The sequence below is a fragment of the Podarcis muralis genome, chromosome 6, assembly GCF_964188315.1.
Source record: "Podarcis muralis chromosome 6, rPodMur119.hap1.1, whole genome shotgun sequence".
Taxonomy (NCBI): Eukaryota; Metazoa; Chordata; class Lepidosauria; order Squamata; family Lacertidae; genus Podarcis; species Podarcis muralis.
This window is the reverse complement of record NC_135660.1, coordinates 76,798,640-76,818,317: the sequence shown is the minus strand read 5'-3', so window position 1 is coordinate 76,818,317 and position 19,678 is coordinate 76,798,640. Positions and strand designations below refer to the sequence as shown.

Genomic DNA, 19,678 nt, shown 5'->3' with positions numbered 1-19,678 from the left:
ATGCATGCTTGCACTTTTCCCCATTTACATGCCCAGAATAGTGATAAAGCATTGTAAATAAAACGCTCAAGATTTTAAAAATCGCAGCACAACCGCTAGAGAAGTTTATGACACGATCCAAAACCTTAAACAATAGTTTCTGTTGCAAACGCAGCCACAGGAAGCTCAGCTGTGCTTCTCTTACAATTAATTGCTTCCGCTGTATATAAAATTGAAAGTATTGGGCACTCTGGTGCGGAAAAAGGATATCCTCATACAGTGCTCCTATTTCCTTACCAAGGGCTATTACTGAGCCTTTCACCATTAATCCATTTATAATAAATTATCCTGTGATGACAAAAGAGAGGCTGAAACAGAAGGCCAACTATGACCCTTAGCGTTTTGCATTTTTGTGCTCTTTTCCATTTGGATCATATTTACAAAGTGCACCTCTGCTAGAAGGTGTTTACTTTTAGGACTTCAGAACTTTAGAAAGAACAAGGGCTTAACTCTAATCCTAGAATTGCCATCAGAAACATGAACTTTGGGGATGGGGCAGAGGGATAAGCAGCCATGGAATGGGAACTGGGGTAAGGGTTAAGCACTCCTTCCCCCCTCTCTTCTCTGCTCAAAATGGCCTCACAAAGCTACTTTTCCTTACAAAAAGGGCTACGATTATGCATTTGTGCATAATTTGGAGTTTGTCCCTTAGCCTGCCTTTGGAATAATCGCTACAAATTCCCGTTTTGTTTTTAAATGTCTTTATACTGCTATTTTATTGGTTCCTGGTTGCACTTTTGTTTTATTTTTAAATGTATTTTTATACTGTAAAAATGCTTAGAGATTTTTTTAAAAATTAAACATTTTATAATGCTTTAACAAAATAAATAACATGACTTGAAGTAGGCATGTGTATAATATCCGTGACATTCCCTCCACCCCCAATTCTGTGTCTGGAGTAATTCATATGCATCAACCAAATCTGTAACTCTTTAATAGGCATAATCCATTTAGCCTCTGCTACCCAGGGTTCTGAAGAATTCTGAATTATTTATTTTGCAAGGGCTACAGGATGGGAGGCAAAATGCGAGAGAAATGGAAGAAATGCCAAAGGCTGAATATTACCTGCTTCACAAATAACAGTAAACCATGGCTTTTAAAACTATGGTTTACCAAACCATGGATTAGTGTTATGTGTGAACTCAGTCCAGCAACTGAACTATGTCTTATTAAATATGTGTAAAAGTCACTCATTAAGCAAGGTTTGTAGCTGGCTCCTAAATCTTGTTAACCATGTTAACCATAGCTTAGTGTTACAGGCAAGCCCAGACCTCCTCTTTAAATATGTTTAAGGAACTGTCAACCACCCAAAGGCTACACAACCATGAATGAAAAGAGGCAAAAAATCCAAATGCCTCAGCATTTTGGTTAATGTTAACCAAGTTGCAATGTTATGTGTGAACCTATGTATCTCAGAACTACTTTTCATAAAACAGTTGAAAACAGAAGATGGCTTTTTTAATGAGAGTATTCCTGGCTGATAAATTTTCTTTCATTCTCTATAAAGTTGAGAAAGAATTTTCACAGCGTTGGGTCCTTTTTCTTTTTTCTTTTGAAGGGTGCAGAATATTTTATTTGTGTTGGCACATATAATCCATGCAAAGTATATTCACTCACACCTCACAAATCACACATTACAATGAACATCTGAAATAAAAACCTAGGTGTTCAAAACCAAACCCATATGTAAAAGTAAGGTCACTTGTGGTGTCAAATCAATATTTCCATACATTTTAAAAAAGCAAGATGCATAGTGTGATTGCTGCAGAGACCAAATCACTGAGCTGCAAATGCTAATAACTTTCATTTTTTTACAAAATATCAGCACCTATTACCAGGCCTTCCTATTTAAAATTACGTGACCTAGCAGCAGATGCTGTTTTTTAGTTACTGCTGCAGCATCCATGTTACTGAATACAGAGCGAGCTTTGAAATAAATATTTCATCCAAGCTACTGACCGCTGAAGGACCAAACCTGTGCCATTTGCTTGTGTGTATCGGTTTTATTTTTGTAAACTTGATTTTTAGCATGCAGTGGTAAATTACATGAAATGCTTTTCTGAATGTCTATGACTTATGCAACATGTATTGTCCTGGAGGCAAACAGATTAAAAGCCAACTACAAAGGGGTTGCAAATCCAGATGGAAGGTTTGCCATGTGATTCAACAGGATGTGGATTGCACCCAGAAAGTTTTAAATAGATATTGGTGAGTTTCAACTTTAGAAAAAACAAAAGTTATAGTGTTTACTTAAATATCATTTGATATAATTTATCAAATCCCCTAAAATGATTTAATGCAACTTTCACCATTTGGTCATTCACAGGTACAGTATTTGACTTCTAGGAATAAAAGAAGCAAAAAATAATCACCACTCTTGCTAGTGAAACAAAATAGGAACAAAATTATTTTAGTAGGTAATAGTTATAGGTTACAAAGACGCTGAACAGCTGAACCTGCCTAGTGTTTTCCTTCCCTCAGTAGTTAATTTTCTACTTGACTATAGGCCCTACTCTGTATTACACATGCATATTCTTTTTCTTAAAAAGAGTGGTCTTGGCGGGGCAGATATGTGAGATACTACTTAAAGTTAAACTCTTTGATGCTAGATACATTTACTGAGCAGTAAGAGCCACTGCAGATGTTACCTTCAGGCAGGCATGGCCAAACTTGGCCCTCCAGATGTTTTGGGACTACAACTCCCATCATCCCTAGCTAACAGGACTGGTGGTCAGGGATGATGGGAATTGTAGTCCCAAAACATCTGGAGGGCCAAGTTTGGCCATGCCTGCTCAGGGATTTGCATGTGAGAATTATTTATTTATACCCCACATTTTCCTGTCTTACAGATAAAACAGGAACAAGATAAATGGATAATGAAAATGGCTGACTTGCATGAGTCATGCAACATGGAAAGAAAAAACCCCCTGTGGGAGATCTTATCCCCTTATCTGCAACGGTTTTCTAGATAGTCGCAGAAAGGCAGCCACAATCTCCCATTTGTGCCCTCCTGTATTCTACTACTCATTTGTGCAGAGCAGCTATTTCTGCAGGTAAACTAGTTACAGCAACACCTGCCCTGGCTCTGAGCAGCCACCAGCATCAATGGAACCCTTTTCAAGTCAAACGTGTTTAGGGTCACACTCTACAACTACCACCTAAACATGCAGAGACTTCTGGCAGAGACGTATACAATAGGGTATTTAAATAATGGCAGGATTGTGGCAGGAAACAAGGGGGCAAATGCATCTACCACTTAGGAACAGCGGAGCAGGTGAGAGATGCTCACCCTTGTGGTTTTAGTCATCCAAATGTTACTGGAAGAGCATGGGATCCAGTCGCGGGGCAGCAACAGCAATGCTACCCCTGCAATTTAAGAATGGGCCCTAAGTGACAACTGAGTGATTAATGACAGAGTTGTCACAGTGCAGTCAACCCATGATCTATTGTAGGGTTTGTCATTCTGTTGTGAAGCAATAAATGTGTCTCACTGTCATTTTATTGGTAGAAAGTGCCCGCCAGAGATAATCTGAAGTGGAAAAAAGAGCAGTGTGATAATTGAGTCCTATTTGTGCGTGGTTGACTTCTCAGATCACAGAAAGTTTCACTGCCACCAACTATTCTAATTGTCTCCGGTTCCTAAGATGTAAAGAGAAAACCAGCATGACTCGTATATAATTTTTTTTTTAAAAAAAAGTTTGGCTAAAATGCTAGAGATTCTTTTAAAAGAACAATTAACCACACAGTTCTGCAGTCCTTGTTAAAATGACAAGACCAAGAAAAATTAAAGTGCTGTACTTGCATATATTCTGGAGGTCAGATATGCTTAACTATCCAACATAGAGACTGAGGAAAAGGAGCAAAATGTTGCATACAAAAACATTAACCTTGTGGTTTGTCCTCTAGTCTAAGGGAAAGGGGAAAATCAGGGCAGGATCCTGCCAAAGTTGAGCACCTTTAAGTCAAATTGATTCAACCAGATAGCAAAGCATATGCTAAACCAGGGTTTCCTAAAACTTGGGTCTCCAGCTGTTTTGGGACTACAACTCCCATCATTCCTAGCTAGCAGGTGGCTAGTGGTCAGGGATGATGGGAATTGTAGTCCAAAAACAGCTGGAGACCCAAGTTTGGGGAACTCTGTGCTGAACATTCTCCTGCAGAAATCAAAAGTGGTCTTAAAAGTGCATTCCATAACTTATTTCTTTTGCTTTGAGAGCAAGATAAAGCAAGTCCCCCCCCCCCAATTTTTTGACATCTAGTAAATAACAAAACACTACTTAAAAGGGGGTGCTATTTAAATACTCAATAGTCCAATAGTCAACATCCTTAAAATCAGATGGCTCTTTTCTCTTTTCATGAATGCTAAGTATGTGTTACTATAACCTTCAATTCCAAAGCTATTTACTGGAGGGTATAACACTGGGATGATTTCAAAGTAAATGGCTTCAGATTATGACCATTTTGCGCACTCAGATGTTACTAACACTGACATACTCCTTCCATGCCTAGATCACAGATTAGAATGCTCCTCTGAGTAGACAGTTGCTTGATACTAACTGCTTAAATATCCAAACCTACAGACGGAATAAATACATGCTGCCAGTCTCAATAATACAAAAGCTACAATAAGTATACTTGTTCAGATATTGTGCATGATTTGTTCAAAAGGCGTTACACTAATACTACTCTAATATCCAAAAGCTTCGTTTTCTTGCAGCAGCAAACACAATCACACTTCAGAGGTGACGTTATCTAAGAATCTAATCACAGTTAGAACTGAGCATGCAGGTCATTCCGGGCTGCCCTGCGAAGGGTATCAGTTTTAGCAGAAATAAGGGTTTGAATTGCCTCTGGCTGCTCTGGACTCCATTGTCCTTTTGGGAGCTGAGATTACACTATCTATTTTCCCTGCACCCATAAGATGAGAGGACAAGCAAGAGGAAATGTTTCTCAGCTACACAGAGAAATACAGAGCCGATCCTCTCCAGGCTTTCCTCTTTCCTTATGTAGCAGCAGACTGGGGAAAACTGGTTCCCTTGTGATGCTCTGAATGAGGTAATCAGCTAAAACTCTTTAATGCTATATGCTCTCTGTTGCTTCTCCTCTTCTCAACAGGAATTATAGTCAAGCAGCTTATTTCCTCCCCACTCGCTTGCTCGCTCTCCCTACCAACCACCCCAACAGACAATTCCCTTCATACATATCCAGAGCCTTGTGGCGACAGCTTCTCTGTAGCTCTATCCCACAGGATTGCTTCATGCATGTGAACACCGTAACAACTTGGGCAAAGCTGACTGCGTGGTTTTCCCTCCCTCCCTTGCACGACCGCTACCCAAATGCCACTCTCCTTTCTGGTGGGAAGACTCACGCAATGAGCCCTGTAGATGTGGTTGCGGTATAGACACGCATGTGTCATGGCCATAGCATCACACTGAAATGGCTACCATGCAACTTCAGGTATGGGCAAAATAGGCCTGAGCTTACTCCACACTCTATCCCAACTAATATCAGGGCCAATTCACAGTCATGGCAGCAAGGAAGCTGCTGCCCCAAGGTGGTCTTGTGTTGCTCCAAGAATGCAATGAGATGCATGGGAACCCAGGATGTGGCTTATTTCTATTCAAGTATTCACCAGCTGGGAGGGAGCACAATGCTCATGCAAGGAAAGGACCACATCATTGGTCCCGCCTTCCAGGATTCCTCCATATTCAGTTACCAGGGTGATGTGGAACTCTACATACTAGGAGGAAGACAGTTCCACATCCGTGTGATGAAGTGTGGACATGCCCTTTGCTGTGTTCTGATTGCAAGCCTTGATTATGTTAACCAATGGGGTGTTTTTAGTTAACGCTATGAGGTTCATAAAAGTCATTCTAGAGTCTAAACTGTGTTTGTTTTGTGAGGAACACTCAGTTGGCCTATCGACTATAAAAGTTATGCTACGCCTACTATTTTGACACTTTGAGTTGTAAAGTAATACTAATAATGGTGGTTTTTTTAAAGCACTGTTGTGTAGTATAAGCTTTAAGTGTACGGTGCTGAACACACACACACACAAAGATATTCAGTATTTGTAATTTTATGCAACCGTTTTATAAATGATTCCCCCCCCATTCATTTTGCTCAAACCTTTGCAGCAATGTTTCACTGTCAAGTTTTGAATATTCATTTCCTTTTTTAATATGAAGTATGTAGGAGAAAGATCTGCACATAGAAAAAGCAGCTGAATTCAATGTCAGAAGGTTCAAAATTCATTACCTCCCCTGACCCCTCCCGTCCCGGTCATGAGAAATCCATAACAATCTATATTTCGTTTGTTGATCCAACTCCTAAACTTTTCACTTTGCCTTTAGCTTCTAGTTCTTCCTTTAGACATTGATGGCGTGTGCATGCTTCTTGCATAGCGGCTTATCCTTCTTCGAATAAAATGGCTGGCCTTCCAAATTCACATGGCACACCTGAAAATTAAGAATACAGTGATATTACGTGTAATCAAAGAGGGTGAAAGGCAGCATTCAAATTTCACGAGTTCAACAAAATGGCGTGTGAGTCCACCCCTAAGAGAAGAAGAAGAAGAATTTGGACTTGATATCCCGCCTTTCATTCCCCTTAAGACAAGGATGTCCAAAGTTCGTTTTGGGGGCCTAATCCTGGTGTAAAATCCCAATTTCCTGGTGTAAAATCCCAATGATAGGTCAACAACTTTGGGGTAAAATTGTAAAAAACAACTTCATTCTTAAAAAAAGGTCAACCACTTTAGCCAGCCCTCACGCACGTTCACTTCATCAAATCTGGCCCTCTTTGAAAAAAGTTTGGGCACCTCTGCGAAGGAGTCTCAAAGCGGCTCATAATCTCCTTTCCCTTCCTCCCCCACAACAAACACTCTGTGAGGTGAGTGGGGCTGAGAGACTTCAGAGAAGTGCGACTAGCCCAAGGTCACCCAGCAGCTGCATGTGGAGGAGCAGAGACGCAAACCCGGTTCACCAGATTACGAGTCCACCATTCTTAACCACTACACCAGGCTGGCACTAACCTAGGCAATGAGAGAGAGTTGCACACAAAAGCATAGACAGTTGTGGCAGGTCCTTTAGGGTGTATGGGGCACTGCCCCCCACCTCAGTCGGCCCTCAGGAAGCCCCTATCTGCACCAAGTGAAAAATGCCTTGGAGGTAGAAAACTAGTGCATCAGGAAGAAGACTACCCTAGAACCCTCCTATATAGTGAACCTCCCACCCACTGCAGTCAGAATGCTACAGTCCAGAAAGAAACTGAAGAAAACTGAAGTGCCACGAATTTGCTGCACGGGAAGATTAGGAACAGGAGGACTGCAAAGCCCCTGCATGTTTTGATGCAAGAAACCTACAGCACAAATGAAGCAGGTGTCATGCCAAGTGTGTCCAAGGGCTTCGATGAACTTGTCTCCTGCTTCGACAGGGAAGTCGCACCCATGGCATTTGGTGCTGAACAAGGCCACATAGTCTAGAAATGGAAACAAAAAACCAACATTTAGAACGCAAAACAGCTTTCTTCCAGATCTGTTGTGTTTATTGTTGTTTGGAATACTATTTTTCTGCCTTACAAACTTGTTCTGGAATGGCTTATTTCTCTCCTTCTGCCACCTATCCAAAACATCTGAGGGCAAATCCATGTGCAAAGTGTGGGCACAGTTTCAAATGGGAGGGTTGGTGGGGAGAATAGGCGCAGTGCCCAGTTATTCCATTCTCTTGGGCAGCCACACTTTTTGCTTGCATGCAGAGGTTTCCGAAAGAACAGAGGGCTGGCGGAGCATAAGACACTGAGCAACACTGTCCGTAAGATTTCCAGGAGCATAAGCTGGGTGTGCAATACCTTTCTCACAGTAGGGCTCTCCATCCTCCATATGGAAGAGGCTATTCCCAAATGGCTTCCTGCAGGCAGCACAGACAAAGCAAGTTGTGTGCCAAGTCTGCCGAAGGGCATGCATCACTTCCTGAAAGGCAAGCAGAGTAGCAGATGTATTGTTCACCACTGAAAGGGCATTCACGGAGAGAGAGACAGATGTGTCAGGCCAGGGCAGTGAAGGATAGGAGGACGATATGTTCTTCCTTAACTGGAGGGAAGAAGCCTTGGGCCAAGTGGAGTGGGGAGGGGGCTAAACCCTTCCCTCCCCAAGTGGCTTTCTCCCGCAAATCTGCTCTGCCAAATGTTTTGCCACAGCTGACACAGATCTGGAATGTCGGCTGGGGGGCAAATCAGCTGGTAGGAAAGGGGTGTGTGTGGATTAAGCATCTCCCGCCCGCCCAAACCTTCTGTACAACACATCTTCCTAGGCCCTATTTCCCCAGAAACAGTGAGTGGGCTTTAAGAGCACAAGGTCAATGTGGCCTACAATCTGAGTTTAAAATAATCAAGTTCCTCCCTCCAGGTTCCGGCATCAGCTCAGATGTCTTTTTCAGATGCGAGAATACAAGCTTAGGCTGGCACTTTTTATTTTGGGGAGAAAGCCCCTTAAGCAGATGAGCACAGAACTGCTGTTGCCCCACAGGTGACCATTAAGGTTGGGGCTCTGAGAGGATATTTATGGAGCCCAGAGCCAATGAGACAAGGTCCTCTGACAGAGACATAATTTTGTATTTCTGGGATGGGCAAGAGATTTCAGTTATGGACCAAGACCCTGAGCAAGCTTTAGAGACCTGCTTTTGGACAGCAGCCATGGAGGACCCCAGTCTCAACTGGAGCCCAGGCCAGTTTCTTACCAACCCCCTGCTCTGCGGGTGGGGAGGGGGAGAGGGGGGGTGACTTTGGCATAGTTTGGGGTCCAGCATGGCTGCTTTTCGATCACAATAAAAATAGCCAGGTTAAGTGCACATTTTAGAGAGTGTTTTTAACAAATGAGAGAGAAAAGGGAGAGTGAGAGAGAGAGAGAGAGAGAGAGAGAGAGAGAGAACACAGAGTAATTTATGCACCACTCTGGCCACAGCTAATTACATGTCAGGCAATTGTTTAAATGTGCAGGTGGTGCTATAGGAAATGCTTCCTCTTTTCAGCTTTTTAATTCATACTTACACAGATATTATGCAATTTGATCTGATGCTCTGCCCTTTTCGCCTAGCGCCGACAGCCCACCATCATTTAGGTCAGTAGCATGTCTCATTAGTGAGTCACTGTTAGCAAGTTTAATTAACTTTAATGAATGCGTTGCAAAACAACCCAGTAAATGAGCTTAGATTAAGTTATGGAGTTCACAGCAAACAAAATTCAGCTTGCGAACAGAGGCATGTTTGCTTACTGGCTTAAAGAAAAACCTATCAGTCATGGGCAGCCTGTGCTACTTACAACCTGATCAGAAACTGAACCAAATGGAAGCCAAGACAGCACCCTCAGGTTGACAGGCCCAGAAACTGCCTGACCTCTGGTGCTGGCAAGGTCACAATTCATACTTTTTGATTGCTACTTTGTGGGCCTAACTCTGCCAGAACTCTGCCACATGTATTCTGCTGGCATTTGGCTGTGCTTGCTTGCAGACTTACCCCCATGATCTTGGTGTGGCATCTGGCACAGGTAGGGGCAAAGAATTGCTCATAGCAACGCTCACAGTACACACTGTTCTGCTCCTCAACAAAGCCGACGTCAGCCAGGGATGCCTTGCAGTATGCGCAGTAAAATTCCTCAGGATGCCAAGAACGACCCATGGCTACCAGGAAAGGACCCCTGTAAATCGCAGGACAGAAACATTCAAAGGTTGCAAATGCGAAGGACAGATCTATATAACAACCTTGCATTGCCTTTCTATCATTTTATTTGCTCTGGCTTTCCCCACTGAATCCTGGGAAATGACGGTTTGATGGGGGTCCTGAAAAACCGCCTCCCAGAGGGGAAGTTGTGTCAGTCTGTTGCAACAAAAAGAGTCTTGTTGCACCTTAAAGGCTAATATATTTATTATGGCATAAGTTTCAGCAAAGCACAAGACTTCTGTTTGGTGGTCTGGCTCTAGGGGCACCAACGGAAGGAAGAGCATCTACACACATGGAGATTGCACTACTTTTCCATTCTCTTGAAAAAATCAGACTTCCTGCAACCTAAGAAAAGACAGAAGAACCACAGGGAAAACGCAGGACGACAATGACTGGGTGATGGTGCCATGCAGGTAAAGGTAAAGGGACCCCTGACCATTAGGTCCAGTCGTGACCGACTCTGGGGTTGCAGTGCTCATCTCGCTTTATTGGCTGAGGGAGCCGGCGTACAGCTTCCGGGTCATGTGGCCAGCATGACTAAGCTGCTTCTGGAGAACCAGAGCAGTGCACGGAAACCTTCCCTCCGGAGCGGTACCTATTTATCTACTTGCACTGGTGTGCTTTCGAACTGCTAGGTGGGCAAGAGCAGGGACCGAGCAATGGGAGCTCACCCCGTCGCAGGGATTCGAACCGCTGACCTTCTGATTGGCAAGTCCTAGGCTCTGTGGTTTAATCCACAGTGCCACTCATGTCGGCGATGGTGCCATGTAGATGCCCCTTAAAAAGTGAGTGAACGCATGGCAGTTTCACGCTAGATACTTGGAGCAGGAAAACCCTAAGGCACCACAACAGCCTTTGCTCAGAATTGTCTGTTAAAATATTGCAAACATCTCTCCCAAACTACGATTCATAAAAGCCATTGCAAAGAAGGGATCACTTCTAAGTTCAAATCTGTAACATAGAAATGCCCCAAGCTGAAAAATCTGAATGACGCTGACCTAGTGTTGCTATCAGGAGAATTAGATAAAGTAGGCATAATTAAATATGCTGTTTCTTTATATTCAGCCTTGGATAAGAACAGTTTGTACTCTCAACCAGATAAGTAGAAATGACACCTTGCGACATAATTCAAGTGCCCTGCATATGCTTCCACTGTCGTTAGTGATTCTTAAGTGCATATAAGTACCTAGTTTTGAATGCATACCAGCTCTGAAGAGCACATAAGAACAGGGCAGATGGTGATATATTCCTACTGAGTATAGACAATGCATAGATAGTCTTATTTCCCAAAAGCGCTAATAATAATTGTTTGGTTCTCTACCATGCTGGCAGGCTGCTAGATACAAAAGCCTGGGAGAAATTCTACTCCAGTATGGCCTATACCAGGGGTCAGCAAACTTTTTTAGCAGGGGGCCGGCCCACTGTCCCTCAGACCTTGGGTGTGTGTGTGGTGGACTATATTGGGGGGGAGGGGGGGAGGGGGGGAAGAACAAATTCCTATGTCCCACAAATAACCCAGAGATACATTTTAAATAAAAGGACACATTCTACACGCTGATTCCTGGACCATCTGCGGGCCGGATTTAGAAGGTGATTTGGCCAGATCCGGCCCCCGGGCCTTAGTTTGCCTATCCATGGCCTATACGAATTATTATTATTATTTCAATGGCTTCAGCGTGGTCTCCTTTGCAAGGTAAGGAGACTAGCAGCAGCAGCAGCAGCAGCAGCAGCATGAGAAAGGTGATCAATTCCATGGATCACCTTAACAGAGAAGATGTTGCCTGCCTTGTGCATAGAGCTTAGCTTTGGGCAAAATCCAATCAAAATCCCATTGCAACAGTGTGCCCCAAGGCCAAAATTTATCAGAGTGACTAACACCAATTGCCTCTGCAGAAGACAATCTTATCAGGGTGGGGAGCATCCTGACCATAAATGCAGAGTGAAAAGAGGCATAGGAAATTAAAGGCTGTCTAGGAAGGAAGGACACCTCCCCCCAAAAGGTCAAAAAACTGGACTTCTAAGACCACTCCCAGTTTCCTTTGTGTGGTACCACTCTTGCTGCTGGGTCACTTTGCTGCTGAAAATCCCTCCTGCTGCCAGCCAGAATCCAGGGTCTGACTCCATCATCTTCCCCCACTTTGCCTTCCCTGCCTCTGGTTTTTGCACCTCTTGGTCCCTGCTTGCTGCTAAGGGTTCAGAAGTCCTTTTCAGGGCTCTCCTTCGGGGCTTGTCCACACGCCCCCTTGTCCCCTGCCTATAAAGCATGTGCCTGAGCGGTTTTCTGCTTGTGTCGTACTTTCTAGGCATGGGTCCAAGCAGTTTTGCCTATGCCCCACCGCTATCCCCATGGAAACCTCCTATTTAGTGCTAAATCGGAGCAGACATCACTCTGATTGATGCTTGCTCCAATTCAGCAGTAAATAGCGGGTTTTCCGGGGGGGGGGGAGGAAGTGTGGAGGAGCCCTCTGTTTCTGCTCCTCCAGGGTCCTGCTTGCTGAAGCAGAGATCCTTGTTCAAAAGTCCTTTTCAAAGCTGCTTTCCTTCTTCATCCTTCAGTGCACCCCAGTTTTGCTGCTCATCAGGGAGGGAAAGCTAGCTTTATACAGTCGTACCTTGGAAGTCGAGCGGAATCCGTTCCAGAAGTCCGTTTGACTTCCAAAATGTTCAGAAACCAAGGCGCGGCTTCCGATTGGCTGCAGGAAGCCCCTGCACGTAGGACGTTCAGGTTTCAAAAAACGTCCGCAAACCGGAACACTCACTTCCGGGTTTGCGGCGTTTGGGAGCCAAAAGTCTGACTCACAAGGCGTTTGACTTCCGAGGTATGACTGTACTGTCTTCCGGAGTCCTTCCACTACAGATTGTAGCTGCCACACCGGCTCCATCTTCGTATCTCTACATGACTGTGTGTTCGAGAAGTATTTTAGCTCTTCCTTAAGTCAGCCTTCCACAAAGCTTGTGCTGGCTGCATGTAGCCAAGGCCTAGTTTGTGAGTCCAGGGAGAAATAGCAGTGTCGCAGCAGCAGCAGCAGCAGCAGCAGCAACACATCTTTCCTCCTTTCTTAAGGGCCAAAGCCCTGCTCAACCTCACAGGAATCCTGGCCCACTGGTCTAAATTGCTCTGCGATGTGATGCTTTCCCATTCCCCCTCCCTCAGAAGAGTCCCACTGGCATACCTGATGATGCTATTACAGTGTCCGCACAGCGGAGTCCGGCTGCTGGCTGGGAAGCGCTCAGCCCTTTGAATTGTTCCCCGGGCAACTGCTGGAGCCTGGGAAGAGGCCGGGATGGAAGGAGGCGGGTACGTGGGGGCCGAGGCTGGCGGGGGTGGCACCGGAGCCCCCCGTGGCAGGATATGCTTGGTGACAGTGGTGGTGCTTTTCCCCGGAGCAAACTTCTGGGAGAAGGAGTCGTCCGTGATCCAGGGAGGACGGCTTGAAGGCTCCGCTTGGCTTGGAGCTTGGGTGTGTACAGGCACTGGGGCTGGCGCCGGAGCTGCTGTTAAGGAAAGGAAACAGTGTTCACCCAGCTGCCTTTATTTTCGCTATTGCAAGCCGCAGTATTGACCAGAACCTCCTTCAAGCCACAACGGCCTCAGGTGACCTCAACTGCCGCCCAGCCCATTATCACAAATCAAGTGCTGTGCAGCTGATCCAAGGATATCAGATAAGCCCCTGTCTCTGGAGCCAAATCAACGATAAAAGCCACTGCCGAGTCTCGGTTTGGCCATGATTATCAAGGTCACCTACAGTAACATTGCAGCAGCAGCAGCAGCAGCAGCAAGGTTTTATTCAGGGAGGATGGAGGGAGTAAATATATCCAGTGCATTTGGATAAAGGCAGCATGCGACTGATATTTATGCAAAACCTGAAGGACTTTTCTTATCCACTGCAGCAAAATATGGAAAGTCCTTGGGTTGTGGTGGCCTATGGTGCAGTCAGAAGTTAAGACCCACTGTTTCAAGGGGGCTTAATTCAGGTAGGTGGGCAAATGTGTGCGCAGTCTCGTTGGAGACTGGTTAGAGTGAAGGCGGAACCTCAGTCAGCCCCTGCCTTCCTGGCTCCTTATTTATATCCAGTCTAGAGTATGGCATTGGCTGTTTTGCTTCCTCCTCCTCCTCAACTCTCAATGTTGTCATTATATAACTAGGTAGGGAGGAGGATGGGGGCAAAAGCTTGGATCTGCCTGGCATTGGCTCTGGCGCCACCTACTGGTGGTCTCCCTGTCTTCCACCCAACCAGTTCCAATAGGTGCCAGCCAGCACTGTAGAAAACACACAAAAAACAACACCTTGGCCAACTGTAATTGAAAAAGGGTGCCAGACATGGGCATAGCCAGGCTTTTTGTTGGGGGGGCAGGCTTTTGTTAGGGGGGCAGAACCTCAGATTTGTATTGATTTGTATTTATTGTTACTGGGTTTTTTTGGGGGGGCAGCAGTCTCCCCTGTCTCCCCCCACTTGGTGCCAGCAGCTTTAATCCAATTTGATTCCTCTCAGCTGGGCAGAAGCTTTGTGTTCCTGTGCAACCAACAAAACAGCAACTTTTTTCTTCCTCCAGAAAGAAACGTGTCTGGGCAAATTCCCCAGAAAGACAGGCTTGCAACTCAGTTCTCATGCATTGCACTGCATAGTTCTTTTGAATGGAGGACAGCTGCAGGGACTCCCCATTCCCCCCCCACCCAGAAATGGAAAGTATTTTTGTCTCCATCATAACGCTGTTTCCTGACTCTTACCCCCTCCCCTGAACGTCCCTCTCTACTTCTATTAAAAGCGTTGGGGCTTGCCTTTCTTCCTGAAATGCGCTGCCTCCAACCCGACCTCCCTGCTCCCCCTCCCCCCATTTGTTGCTGGTTCCCTTCCAAGACTGCTCACTTTTCCAAAGTGTGAGCTTGATCTGATCTGCTGGCCACAGCTAAATTCCCTAGTACTTCTTGATGCACAGCTGCGGTATTGTTTGGTGGCTTCCTGACCTCTCCCCTCCCTCCCTCCCTCCTACATACATCCATACATCCATGCACACTGATCCATAGGGTCCCTCCTGAAATCCAGCTGCCTTTTGAGAATGCCCCCATTGTGCTGGGCTCTAATATTATGCTCCCGCCTTAGGTATAATGCCTCCATTCACAAACAGCTGTAATGCCCAGGGCGTAAAATAGGCAGCAGCAATTAACCCTTTGCAGGCACCAAGGAATCAGGATCTCTTCCTCCCTTCCACTCCATAAAAACATAGGAAGCTGCCTTAAACCGAGTCAGCCCTTGGATCCATCTGCAACTATGGGAACTAGCAGAGGCCCTGAAGGGTTTTGGACAAGGGACTCTGCCAGCCTTACCTGGCGCAGACATTCTATGAATGAACCCTTCCCCCAGCTATTGGTTAGCCATGCTTTCATTCTCCTTGCACTCTTGCCAGATAGGCATGTGCTTTTATGGGGTGCACTGAACTACGGCCACAGCAGTTCAGTTGTGTTCTGACAACTCACTCCTGGCTGTGCAAATCAAGAGAGCTCAGCTATAGGATCAGCAGATGCCTGTGATGTTGTTTCTTACTGGACTGCCCCACTTCAGGCGGGAGATGCTGGTTGGGGTCATTGTTTCCAAATGCAGCCGCCCAGTGGCCCCTGGGAAGCTCACAAGGCAGGGCAGCGACAGCTCTTCGCTGTTGGTGTCCGTGGCACCTGGTAGGCTGCCCCTGAACATGGAAGTTCTATTTCACTGTCATGGGTAATAGCTGTTGAGATGGACCTATGCTTTGAGAGAATGTGTCTAATCCTTCTCTAACACCATCTAACCAGGCTTGATTTCAAAAGCTGCCTTCTGATGATCAGCTTGGACCTCTGGGCAAGAGCCACCTGTCCTCTTCTGTGGCAGCCTGCTGAGCTGGGGTGGGGAGGGAGAAGGGGTGTAGCAGGCAGGGAGGAGAGAGGAAAAAGAAAAAGAAAAGAGAAGGGCTTGTGTGTGTGAGAGAGAGGGAGACAGAATAGGGGTTTTATTAGGAGGGAGAAGAGTGTGAATGTGTGAGTAAGTGAAAGAAGGAGAAAGAGGAAGGAAAGAAGGAAAGATGACAATGGCCACTTTTTGCTACAGCATTGCTCACTGCTCAGGACTGCACCCCTCCCAATGGAATAGCCCAGAGGGAACACAGCCCTTAAGAGAGAGAGAGAAAAAAGACTGCCGAATTCTAATGCAGTCAGTGGTATCAACAACACACAGCATGTTTCTTAACTTGAGAGCTAAAGGTATAGTGTGTAGACAGCTTTCAAGTACATTCGGAAAACGTTCTTTTCCTCAGAGAATTCTGGGCACTGCAGTTTGTTAATTGCTTCTGGGAGCTGTAACTGTGTGTGGAGGGGGGGGGAGTAAACTACAATGCCCAGAATTCTTTGAGGGAAACCGTGTGTTTTGTATGTGCATTAAAGGCACGGTGTGTACATGTGCCAAGTCTGATTCTTGCTCTGTCAATAACAAGCTTGTTTTAGATAAGCATTCTTGACAGGCACCCAATAAAATCTTGTCTCACGCTCTGTTCTTCCTTCTCGCCCATATTTTAAAAACCAAAACCCCCTTCTGTTTGGTTTCCCCTCCCCATTTCCCCAGCAGCAACTACAAATATCCCTGCTTCGCAAGCAGGCACCCTCCACCTTAGCTCCAGGCTTCATCTTTTTCATGCGGTAAAGGTAAACAGAGTTTAAAGATATCTGAATCAAACCCCCTGCCCGCCTGCCCCCCATCACAATCACCCTAAGCCCCAGGGCCCTGCTATTTCTGTCTCATGGTATTTATTAAGTCAGTAAAAATTAGAGGGCGATATTTCATCTCTAATTGCCAAGTTCAAAAGCCTCCCACCTCCACGCTCTGTAATTAAACAATGTGATTTTCTTGAGTTGGTAGCGTTCCTGGTTCCCCCTCCCTCCCTCCCTCACTGCCATCACCTCCAAGAATCAGTGCTCACTCATTTGAACATGAAATCATACCTCTATCTCATTGTGTCATTTATATATACACCACAGTGTGGATCCCCTATCACACATTCAACATCGGGGGTGGAGGGAGGAGCGAGATCATGGCAGCAGCCCCTGCTCTCCCGCCAAGTGTGTTCATTTCAGAGGTGTGCACACAAAGGGTTCCCGTTCCACAACCACAAACCCTGAAAAAGAAAATCAGGGTTCTGGATCCTGTGAAAACAGCTCTACGGGCATGCAGTGTGTGTGTGTGTGTGTGTGTGTGTGTGTGTGTGTGTGTGTGTGTGAAGGTTCTCCCTTGGCCTGTGTACATGCTATGCCTTTAGAGCTCATTTGAAACACATTATTTCCCTCAGATTCTGGGCACTGGAGTTTACTTTTCACAATTACATTTCCTATCAACACTTAAATAAACTATGAAGCCCAGAATTCTCTGAGGGAAAGAATGTACTTTGAAAGTAAAATGCAGGCCCTCCAAGCGCACCTATTTCCAGGGACAGTCCTGGATTTACAGAAGCCATCCTGCTTTCTGATTTGATCCTGGAATATCCCGCTTTTCCTTAGGACGGCCCTGTTTTCACTGGAGATATGCTGGAGGCTATGGAGTTATGCGACCCCCAAGTCAAGGAGATAAGTAACTATACAGTGGTACCTCGGGTTACATACGCTTCAGGTTACTTACGCTTCAGGTTACAGACTCTGCTAACCCAGAAATAGTGCTTCAGGTTAAGAACTTTGCTTCAGGATGAGAACAGAAATCGTGCTCCGACGGCATGGCGGCAACAGGAGGCCCCATTAGCTAAAGTGGCGCTTCAGGTTAACAACAGTTTCAGGTTAAGAACGGACCTCCGGAACGAATTAAATACTTAACCCGAGGTACCACTGTACAACCTTTAGAAGACACCTGAACGCAGCCCTGTATAGGGAAGGGTTTTTTTTTTTAAAAAAAGAAATGTTTAATGTTTTATTATGTTTTTATATATGTTGGAAGCCTCCCAGAGTGGCCGGGGCAACCCAGTCAGATGGGCGGGATATAAATTTATAAAAATTATTATTATTATGATGGAAGAGAACGTCCCTATTTTCATCAGAGAAATGTTGGAGGGTATGAGAATGTGCACACAGATATATTTAAAGTCTTTTAAAAAAATCAATGTATTTTAAATGGGGTGAGGGGTGGGACTATCTAAACGGCACTCCTAGTGTGGGAGAGAGAGAGCTCAACTTTCAGGCCTAGCCTTGACAAACTTTGGTCATCTGAGTAATGCGAGGGGGAGAAGAGATGGCCTCATCACACCTATCCACATCCTAAGAAAAGGGTTGCCACCTGTCCTCTTTTTTCAGGACACGTCCTGGAAGTTTTCACAGGTATCTAAAATGAGAGTTGTCTTAGTGATCAACAGTTTAAAGTAGAAGTCGGCAAATGGGTCCTCTTTTTTTGCTCTTCCAAATATGGCAACCCCAACTAATGCATTTTATGTGGTGTATTTTCAAACTCCAAACTAGCCCCACCCGCTCATGCTGGACATTAAACCAAAAGTGTTATGAAAGGCTTCCTGGGTCAGCTGGCCTCTTGCCTGCGCTACGAGCTCTTCCTTGCTCATGTGTGCTTTTTTGTATTCATTGGTTCACCTCTGACTGCCGCCACTGGCTCAGCCTTGACAAACCATCACATTGTGGAGCAGACTGCCAGATTCCGTGCAGAAGCTCCTGGTTTCTGGTTAATGTTTTAACTTGGAGAATAGTGTTGCTATTGACTATGACAAATGCCTTTGTTCTCTGAGCATTCCAAGGCCCAGCAGCCTAAACTTTGCTACACAAGGACCTGTAAGGAACACATTCCTGTATGAAGTGCTCTTGCATAGCAAAGCTTCCTTTAGAGTTAGATCCATTCCACATTAGCTGCATCTATATCTATCTATCTATCTATCTATCATCTATCTATCTATCTATCTATCTATCTATCTATCTATCTATCTCTATATCTATATCTATATCTATCTATCATCTATCTATCTATCTATCTATCTATCTATCTATCTATCATCTATCTATCTATCTATCTATCTATCTATCTATCTATCTATCTATCATCTATCTATCTATCATCTATCATCTATCTATCATCTCTATCTATCTATCATCTATCTAATCTATCTATCTATCTATCTATCTATCTATCTATCTATCTATCATCTATCATCTATATCTATCTATCATCTATCTATCATCTATCTATCATCTATCTATCTCTATCTATCTATCATCTATCCTTGAAGAAGGATCTCCTACATTCTGATTATACAGTGCATCCCTCAGCAAGTTTAGTCAGAAGTAAGCCAACTGTGTTCAGTAGGACTTACTCACAGGTAAGTGGATTTTTTGGCTTAAATATTTTCCTTTCCTTTTATCCACTCCCAGGTAAGTTTGCTGAGAACTGCAAAACAGGATGGGTGGTTTTTCTTTTCTTTTTTTACATATCTAATTCACTTTCAATTTCTCTCACTTCAAAGCATTTCAGACATGGGGGTACTTGGATGGTACTGCCCCCTTGCATGTAACGGCAGCGTCTCAGACTGCCCATGAGAGGTGGTGTTGGTGCAGAGCTGCTTAATTTCAAGTGCCCTCATGTCAAAATTGCCCCCCATGCAGAGAAGTCAGTTTGGTTTATACATGTGACAGGATGGCTGGAACGGATTATATTTAGGCTGCAGGTGAGGGAATGCCGTTTTTAATGCTCCCCCTTGTAAGGAAAAATACCCGATAAATAAAAAGCTAGCAAGTAAGCGAGAAAGGTTGTAGCCCAACATGATCCCGATTGTCCTAGCTTTCTGCTTTCAATGAGGTTTTAAAAATAAATAGGTAAGAGAACACTTTAAAATATGATCCCCACCTAGGGCCTTAAGTGAGGTTCATCCTATCCTATCCTATCCTATTATTATTATTATTATTATTATTATTATTATTATTA

At 44.7% G+C, this 19,678-nt stretch overlaps 1 protein-coding gene across 18 annotated transcripts in view; it reads right to left on the bottom strand.

The window, feature by feature from the left end:
* Positions 1-1,573: 1,573 nt before the first annotated feature.
* LDB3 (LIM domain binding 3) overlaps positions 1,574-19,678 on the bottom strand; it is a 152,043-nt gene continuing 133,938 nt past the window's right edge. For 15 of the 18 annotated variants that reach the window (XM_077930583.1, XM_077930582.1, XM_077930586.1 and 12 more), the window contains 5 exons: positions 12,926-13,247; positions 9,549-9,729; positions 7,888-8,008; positions 7,403-7,518; positions 1,574-6,497 (listed from right to left, as the gene is read on the bottom strand). In XM_077930583.1, the coding sequence (XP_077786709.1) occupies positions 6,408-6,497; positions 7,403-7,518; positions 7,888-8,008; positions 9,549-9,729; positions 12,926-13,247 (830 nt within the window). In that variant the 3' untranslated portion in view covers positions 1,574-6,407. The remainder of the gene's footprint in view (positions 6,498-7,402; positions 7,519-7,887; positions 8,009-9,548; positions 9,730-12,925; positions 13,248-19,678) is intronic. The other 3 variants (XM_077930584.1, XM_077930587.1, XM_028729271.2) reach the window with 1 other exon arrangement.